The sequence below is a fragment of the Oncorhynchus nerka genome, linkage group LG21, assembly GCF_034236695.1.
Source record: "Oncorhynchus nerka isolate Pitt River linkage group LG21, Oner_Uvic_2.0, whole genome shotgun sequence".
In the NCBI taxonomy this organism is placed as follows: domain Eukaryota; kingdom Metazoa; phylum Chordata; class Actinopteri; order Salmoniformes; family Salmonidae; genus Oncorhynchus; species Oncorhynchus nerka.
The window spans coordinates 35,962,023-35,971,206 of record NC_088416.1 but is presented as its reverse complement, the minus strand read 5'-3'; the positions used below and the strand labels follow the sequence as shown (position 1 = coordinate 35,971,206).

Sequence of the window (9,184 nt, the reverse complement as noted above, 5' to 3'; positions counted from 1 at the left end):
TATGCAGTTGAATTTAATAGCTGATCTTTTACATTGAAGTAGGCCTATGTATGGCGTTTCAATTTGTATTCTCATGTGCATAAGTAGCCTACTGTGAAATGCTTTTAGCAGTAATAAATATCAGTAGTACAATAAAACGTACATTAAAAAGTCAAGTAAAACAGAAACACAGAAGAAATAGAACTGTACCTACTGTAAGTACAGTAATTGCATTATTTTGTAGACTGCCCTACTATGTTTCAGAATTCACGGTTTCTCTATCATATTTAGGTTGGGGGAAAAGTCCATGTAAAACATTGTCGAATTAAAATGTTCTGCTGACAGGTCCATGAACATGTGCCATTGTTTTCTCGTTCAGAAACTGACAGTTATTTTCCAGATACAGCATAAATGACTGCTAACACATTAAATAGGGCAGTAGTTTAGGTCAAATATTTCACAGTATGTGTAGGCTATGGTATTGCTGTGCGATAGGAACATGACATCATTGCCTATTTAATCCCAGAGCCTATACCAAGGCAGGGAATATAAACCCAATAATCTATTGATAAACTAAATATTTGCATGCCGTGGCCTAATGCCAATAGTTCCAAATTATTCATCAAATAAAGGGTGTTATTGTCACCATAAAAGGTGAATGGAGGGTGTTATTGTCACCATAGAAGGTGAATGGAGGGTGTTATTGTCACCATAACAGGTGAATGGAGGGTGTTATTGTCACCATAAAAGGTGAATGGAGGGTGTTATTGTCACCATAAAAGGTGAATGGAGGGTGTTATTGTCACCATAACAGGTGAATGGAGGGTGTTATTGTCACCATAACAGGTGAATGGAGGGTGTTTTCCAGGCTGAGTTGGAGGCTGGTGGGAGGAGCTATAGTAGGACGAGCTCATTGTAATAGCTGGAATGGAATTAATAGAATGGAGTCGAACGTGGTTTCCATGTGTTTTATACGTTCCATTTATTCCATTCCAGCCACTACAATAAGTCTGTCCTCCTATAGCTCCTTCTCATATTCACCCTCTCCTTCTTAACCTAAACAGAACATAGGCTAGATTTAAAAAATACTAAACCCTCCCCTTGACTGAAATTGAAAAGGCATGACCCTCCCTCATTTTCCTCCAGGTACCCATACTGTAAATTTCAATCTGTCCCTAAACCCCCACCCCTTCATATCTCTCTCTCATATCGTCCTCTCTCTCTCTCTCATATCTCATCTACTCTTGTTAGAGTGTCTTCTTGCCTCAAGGGTATCCAGAGAGTGTCAGTGGCGATTACCTGCAGTATCAATTTTGGGATACTCTTCAGGTAGGTCTGTGTGAGAAAGACAGAGGATGTTGTTTTGTGGATATGTGCGCCATTATTTTGAAATGTCAAATTTATTATGTACATTTTAACACTGTTGCATTTTTAACACTGTTGCACTCTCTCCCTCTCTCTCTCTCCTCTCTCTCTCTCTGACACACACACACACAGGCCTTCGCCAGTTCTCTTTCAGGTACTCTTGCCACCCAGGCCTCTTTAAGGGGTGTTGGTGTTGGAAACCAAGAGGCAACAGTTGCTGCTGCAACAATTACCTGGTTATTACGAGGTTAGTGTTAATGACTGTGATAAGACTATTGTCTTCTTTCCTGTTAAGGGGTTTAAAAAAAAAAACAATCTACATTTTAGATGGCACAGGCATGCTGGGAAGAATCCTATTTGCCTGGCTTAAAGGGTGAGTTTTGATTTGTTTTGTAATCTACTATTAGTAATTTTCAATATTGTTTTTCAAATGTTGTCTTTCTCTGTGTTTTAGGAATAAACTGGACTCTGAGGCCAAAAAATGGAGGTAGGGATGTCAAGCATCACCAAAGTGAGTGTGTTCATTGTGTGTTATGGAATTATTGGGTATGTCAATACTTGTACTGTTTTCCTTAGGCTTGTTGCTGATGTTCTCAATGATATCGCCATGTTCATGGAAATACTGGCTCCTAACTTCCCAACATGCTTCACTCTAATTGTGTGCTCTGCTGGAATATTCAAGGTAAATCTGAATACCATATTCTCACTAGCATTGATTTTGCAGATAGCAACTAGCTATTTTGAAGGTTTTACTTGCAATGTCCTAATATGTGGTTGTTTTACCTACTTTGGTTGAATGCACTGATTGTAATTCACTCTGAATAAGAGCGTCTGCTAAATGTAAATGTACACTGTTCGATCTCTCTCTGTGTTTGTCAGTCCATTGTCGGGGTTGCAGGTGGGGCCACCAGAGCTGCTTTGACTCTTCACCAAGCTCGCAGAGACAACATGGCGGACATCTCTGCCAAAGATGGCAGCCAGGTGCTCCATACATATTTCTTTACTTGATGATACTGTAAGATACTGTAACTAACCCATGGCTTTTACTATCCTGTCTTGTACTGCTGCTTTAAGATGAGGATCTTATTGTAATTTGTGTGTTCTTTACAGGAGACTTTAGTGAATCTGGCTGGACTGCTGGTCAGTCTGATCCTTATTCCTCTTGTCACTGACAATCCACCGTGAGTCCTCTATTGCACTGCTTACACGGCCACTGTATGAGATAGGACATGACAGCTCTATATAGATAACCTATTGGTTATTCGATGGAGATTGATCTGTTTTCCATCCTTTCTCATCTCCTCAGGCTGACGTTCGTCCTCTTCTTCCTTTTCACCATCCTACACCTTTGTGCAAATTACAAAGCAGTGCGTTCAGTTGTCATGGAGACACTCAACGAGGCTCGGCTTGCTATTGTGCTCCACCAATACCTGAGAGATGGACGGGTCCTCGGTCCACTAGAGGCCAATCTTAAAGAGCCTGTATTATTGGGTATGGCTGACATTCAGTGAATAATAAACATTGAAATGGCTTGTTGATCATTATGGCGATCAACTATCAATGGCTTTAACATACTTTTCTGCTGTTTATTTTTTTTTAGAGTTCAGGAGGACAGTGCCAGTCAAACTGGGAGTGAGGCTAGGGGAACTTATTTATACGTAAGTTGGTGTCTGCCTGTTTGGTGTGAAAGTGAAGTGTGCTCAGATTTGGATGTTCATGATCAATTATATAATTTAATTCATTTTGTAGGTCAGAGGACCTTATTTTGGCCATGAAAAACAACCACAAGCCCTTCCTTATCGGAGTCAAACGTGGTGTGTATAACATCTTTCAGTAATCCCCCACCAACTGCTGTACTAGGTTGTGACGCGGGTTGTTTCTAGATGGATGTACAATACATGTAATTTTAAAAGATGGTGTATGTCATCTGAGTGTTTTTGAATGTGCTATTTCTCTCCCTTAGGCTCTGTGTGTGTTTGTTTGGGACCAGATGCATCTGTATGTGATGAGATTAGGGCTGTGTGCCAAGCAGTGTGCCTCTGCACTGTGTTACACCCTGTCTCGCCACTAGAGGGGGCTCTCAAACAACTCTCAATGTCACACAGCAACAGTGAGCCTTTAATGATCATCTTTACATGACAGTTTAAACCAATGTCTTTGTCAATGCTGTGTTATAACTCTGTTATCCCTTTTTCCTCTATGTTATCCTTTCCCCTTTCCCTCAAGATCATTGGGAGCTGGTGCATGAGAGTCATAAACTTATGGACCAAATTTTTCAGCCATTCCTCAAAGGTAAGCTCAGTGTAACAAGGTGTGCTCAGTCAGTAGCTGTTTACTCCCACCGTGTATGTTGGGATGTTGTCAGGGATGTTGTCAGGTGTTCAGCTAAACCTAGGGTATGCCCCTCTCCCAAGGAATTGTTTGGAAGTTGAATCTCATTTACTGCATTTCTACACAGTTTAAAATGCTATTTGGAGAACAGCAAAAACCAATAAAAATGATCCCAGCCATTAATTATCACCTCAATATTGGGTTTAAAGGTCTGTGGAATGGTGTGTAAAATGTCAACCACTACTCAACTTCCTATATTGACTAATTTACTTGTGAAACAGCACATACAGTGAACATGAAATAGATGCATAATACAGGCTAACAAGTCACAACAAGGACGATTTTCAAATGCCGATATCAATGGTATTTTATTATAATTTTTTATCCCAGGCCCCGTCCCCGCAGGAAGGCTTTTGACTTTTGGTAGGCCGTCATTGTAAATAAGAATTTGTTCTTAAGACTTGCCTAGTTAAATAAAGGTGAGTATCTGGTGAATAAAACAGCTGGCCGCGAATGGAAACTCTGCCAGATAAATCATAAACATGCATTGAAATAAAAAGCATAGGCCTACACAAAATGACTTACTTAGGCCTACAACTGACAAGGACGCATGACTCGACCAAAGAATGTCCAAAATCACGAAATACAAATGGAAAATCTACACGTGCCTTTTTAAAAAGGGAGTTCAGGCCCCTTTACATGTCACCTTATCATACCATAGAGATAGATAGAAGTTTCATCTTTTATATGTGCCATTGTAGCGTATATGAGCAGCGTCATTGAGGCATTTATCTTATTGCGCTGCATAATGTGTGCGCACCAGGCTCATTTTATAATTTCTGCAATATTCACCAGGGAAGGAAAACATTCAATGAGTATTGAGGCATTTTATCAACAAGGTGCCTCAGAGTATTTAAACATTCTATTAACCAACGATGTGGCACTGAAAATATTGATGTAAACGTCCCTTTTTCAGGACCCTGTCTTTTAAAGATAATTCGTAAAAATCCAAATAACTTCACAGATCTTCATTGTAAAGGGTTTAAACACCGTTTCCCATGCAATAACAGCTTACAGACGATAGGCAATTAAGGTCACAGTTATGAAAACTTAGGACACTAAAGAGGGCTTTCTACTGACTCTGAAAAACACCAAAAGAAAGATGCCCAGGGTCCCTGCTCATCTGCATGAATGTGCCTTAGGCATGCTGCAAGGAGGCATGAGGACTGCAGATGTGGCCAGGGCAATAAATTGCAATGTCCGTACTGTGAGACGCCTAAGACAGCGCTACAGGGAGACAGGACGGACAGCTGATCGTCCTCGCAGTGGCAGACCACGTGTAACAACACCTGCACAGGACCGGTACATCCGAACATCACACCTGCGGGACAGGTACAGGATGGCAACAACAACTGCCCGAGTTACACCAGGAACGCACAATCCCTCCATCAGGGCTCAGACTGTCCGCAATAGGCTGAGAGAGGCTGGACTGAGGGCTTGTAGGCCTGTTGTAAGGCGGGTCCTCACCAGACATCACCGGCAACAACGTCGCCTATGGGCACAAACCCACCGTCGCTGGACCAGACAGGACTGGCTAAAAGTGCTCTTCACTGACGAGTCATGGTTTTGTCTCACCAGGCGTGATGGTCGGATTTGCGTTTATCGTCGAAGGAATGAGCGTTACACCAATGCCTGTACTCTGGAGCGGGATCGATTTGGAGGTGGAGGGTCCGTCATGGTCTGGGGCAGTGTGTCACAGCATCATTGCAGGCAATCTCAACGCTGTGCGTTACAGAGAAGACATCCTCCTCCCTCATGTGGTACCCTTCCTGCAGGCTCATCCTGACAAGACCCTCCAGCATGACAATGCCACCACGCACAGAACGAGCAGTATGGCTGATTTCTGGCAAGACAGGAATGTCTCAATCCCATTGAGCACTTCTTGGACCTGTTGGATCGGAGGCTGAGGGCTAGGGCCATTCCCCCCCAGAAATGTCCAGGAACTTGATGGACCTTGATGGAAGAGTGGGGTAACATCTCACAGCAAGAACTGGCATATCTGGTGCAGTCCATGAGGAGATGCACTGCAGTACTTAATGCAGCTGGTGGCCACACTAGATACCGACTTACTTTTGATTTTGACCCCCCCTTGTTCAGGGACACATTATTCAATTTCTGTTAGTCACATGTCTGTAGAACTTGTTCAGTTTGTGTCTCAGTTGTTGAATCTTATGTTCATACAAATATTTACATATTTGCTACATGAAGTTTGCTGAAAATATATATATTTTTTGCTGAGTTCAGTAACCAACGAAGGGGCGGCTCGCTCCATTTGTTCCCCGGGCCAGCTTGTCTCCATCTGATAGTGCAACCTCTGTGTATGCAACACATCACTATCAGGGTGCTCATATTTAAAAAGTGCTACATCCACACTATAGCTAAATAACTTTTGCAAGCAAGATTGTTAGAATATATCATTTTAATTCAGGAAGATGGACAAGCAAGACTGATAGTGAGTGGTGGAAATGCATTATACCAGAGGCAGGTAGGCTACAGGTAGGGATTAAGGATGCAGGCAGAGGATGATGATGATCATGAAGTTGACCTACAGCAAGAAGTTGAAAAAAGTTAGCCCAACTAAGTAATCATGAATGATTTACATTATCTCAATAATCATTCTGTCACTGCATGACAATGCACATTTGTTATAGCCTACAATTGTTTGTTTTTTAAGGCCAAAACCAGGAAACCAAACTTGCTCTAGCCTACTGGGTGAATGAATGAAAATATAAATGAGCTCTACAGCTTTCATAACCCATATTTTAATGGCAATAAATGCTTTTGTTTTTGAACGGCCACCAAAAAGGAGGGCTCCCCCACCTCCCCAATGATCTCCTGGCTATCAAATAAGACAGTTCAAATGCCGACATCAAATTCAAAGCATTCAGCACACGGCCTAAATTGCTGTCCGGCAAAGCAAACTGGCACTGTCCCTGCTTTCTAAAAGTGATAAATAAGAGTTTACTCAGGCCGTTAACCATTGAAGAAAAAATGGCCACGTTTCCTGTCTGTATAAGTTGTCGTTTTCTCTCTCGTATGAGCAGGCTTTACCCATGTGAGCTCGCGGTTCCTCCATAATATCTGGCATGCTCACGCAAGAGAAGGAACAGCTGTCTCTGGTCTACTTATTGTCCGCTCCCGCCCCATCAGGGGCAATAAGTAGACAAGAGTGGCCCTGCCCCAATCAGAAAAAAATTGGGAGTGGGGTGTCTCGATTTCTCTACTCTCTCCGAGCGATGCTCCACATGGTCCTAAAGCCAGCTCTCAATATGCTAAACAGCTGTTGCATTTTAAATCGGGATTGGAATGATCTGAGTCCAATTTACATTTTTGGTCTTGAGCGCCATACCCAACTGACGCCGCTGGATGTTGTAACACTGGTCAGTCACCATTGTTTGTGCTTCATCTCTTCTAGCTCTGGAGGTAGCTGGATGGCAGACCAGTCGAACCCTACTGGACTGGAATGAATGGAGGGTGGAGTGGAAGAAGAAGAGCAGTTAAAGGAGTGGCAGGGTCTCTGGAGAGCAACAACTGCAAGGCAATAGGCTGAGCTCTCTATCAAACATTCATTGTTGACATGCTCAAAGATTAATATGCTCAGATTCATTTAAAGGTTTTTGTCCTTTTATGGTACATTTTATACAAACAACTTCAGAATAAACTTGACCATAACTTTAACCATCTTATGTCCAGTGTGATATTACCAGCCCCTGAAAGTAAAGCCTCTGACTAGCCTGATACATCATCCAGTGATAGCCAGCAAGCTAGTCACAGTCTGACATAATGCAATACAATACATCTTTGGAAACGGTTCTCTCATGACCTTTGGAAACCAGAATATTGAATAAAATTACATTTGAACTTTGTCTGACCATTTGTCTGGGGGATTGGTCCTTTTGAGACAAAATATTAAAACTATTGTACTGTATCTACTGGCTCCCGAGTGGTTCAGCGGTATAAGGCACTGCATCTCAGTGGAAGAAGTGTCACTACAGTCCCTGGTTCAAATCCGGCCATGATTGAGAGTCCCATAGGGTGGCGCACAATTTTCCGGGTTTGGCTGGGGTAGGCCATCATTGTAAATAATAATTTGTTCTTAACTGACTTGCCTAGTCAAATAAAGGTTAAATTATATTAAATCAGACTTTCCAAATGTGGGTCCCACTTCTCTGCTTGACTCATGTCAAAATAAGTCTGTGACAAGTGATCCCTTCCCACTGGGCACACCATGTAATTTCCACATGGATAATTGGGTAATAGTTGGTTGATCAATGAGATTCCAATCTATATTCACCAACTCAAAAAGACAGCCAAAAGATATGCTGTGATTTTAAAATGTTTTTTTTTATTTTTTAGAAATATCTGATTTAGATAAATTGTTCATACTCACGGCCCCAGCAGAAGCACCTTTGGCGTTGATTACAATTTTGAGTCGTCTTGGGTGTATCTGTATCAGCATTGCACATACGGTATGGATTAGTGGATTTTTCTCCCATTCTTCCCTGCAGATTTTCTCAAGCTCTGTTAAGTTAGATGGGGAGCGGCGGTGAACAGCAATCCTCAAGAATTTCCACAAATTTAAATGGGATTCAAGGCTGGATTTCAGCTGGGCCACTCAAGGACTTTCACATTCTTGTTCTGAAGCCATTCTAGCATTGCTTTGGCTGTATGCTTGGGGTCACTGTCCTGTTAGACTGGGGCCGTGACCAAGTTAAGTCACGGCCCCTGAAGTATGTTCTCATCAAGGATTTGCCTGTGTCCTTGCTGCTGAAAAGCATCCCCATAGCATGATGCTGCCACCACCATGCTTCAAGGTAGGGATGGTGTTCAACAGGTGATGGGCTGTGTGTGCCTGGTTTTCTCCAGTCATAGCCTTATGAGTCTTTCACATGCATTTCTGCTTACTCCAGGTGTGCTGCCATGTGCCTTTTTCTCAGGTGTGACTTCCATCTGGTTATTCTCCTATAAAACCCAGATTGGTGAAGTGCTGTAAAGACGGTCGTCCTTCTGGCAGGTTCTTCCATCTCAGCCAAGGAACTCTGTAGTTCTGTCAGAGTGGGCATTTGGTTCTTGGTCACCTCGCTCAGTTTGGTCGGACAGCCATCTCTATGCAGAGTGGGTAGTTCCATATTTTTTTAATTTCCCAATGATGGAGACCACGGTGCTCATGGAAACTTTCAACACTATAGAAATAGTTTTATAGCCATTCCCGGATATATTCCTCCTCACAATTGTATCTAGTCGATCACAGGACAGTTCCCTGGACTTCATGGTATAGTTTCTGCTCTGACATGCGCTATCAACAGTGGGAACTTATATAGACAGGTGTGTTTCTTTCTAAATCATGTGAAAACAATTGAATTGGCCACAGGTGGACTCCAATCAAGTTCTAGTGACATCTCAAAGATGATCAGAGTATATTGGATGCACCTGAGCTCAATTTGGAGTG

At 42.4% G+C, this 9,184-nt stretch overlaps 1 protein-coding gene across 1 annotated transcript; it reads left to right on the top strand.

The window, feature by feature from the left end:
- The first annotated feature begins 1,038 nt into the window (after positions 1–1,038).
- On the top strand, positions 1,039–7,607 carry LOC115110768 (RUS family member 1-like). The gene is made up of 13 exons (XM_065006713.1): positions 1,039–1,308; positions 1,477–1,591; positions 1,672–1,717; positions 1,799–1,831; positions 1,921–2,026; positions 2,224–2,325; positions 2,455–2,525; positions 2,651–2,835; positions 2,945–3,002; positions 3,094–3,158; positions 3,308–3,454; positions 3,571–3,636; positions 7,151–7,607. The coding sequence occupies exons 3-13, from the start codon at positions 1,683–1,685 to the stop codon at positions 7,234–7,236; spliced, it is 954 nt and encodes a 317-aa protein (XP_064862785.1). The 5' UTR covers positions 1,039–1,308; positions 1,477–1,591; positions 1,672–1,682; the 3' UTR covers positions 7,237–7,607.
- Positions 7,608–9,184: the final 1,577 nt, after the last annotated feature.

Bases quoted from the DNA above. Each gene is read 5' to 3' on its own strand.
- LOC115110768 (XM_065006713.1), top strand. From the start codon at position 1,683: ATGCTGGGAAGAATCCTATTTGCCTGGCTTAAAGG. The intron at 1,718-1,798 runs GTGAGTTTTGAT...TCTGTGTTTTAG, and splicing joins CTATTTGCCTGGCTTAAAGG to GAATAAACTGGACTCTGAGG. The intron at 3,637-7,150 runs GTAAGCTCAGTG...CATCTCTTCTAG, and splicing joins TTTTCAGCCATTCCTCAAAG to CTCTGGAGGTAGCTGGATGG.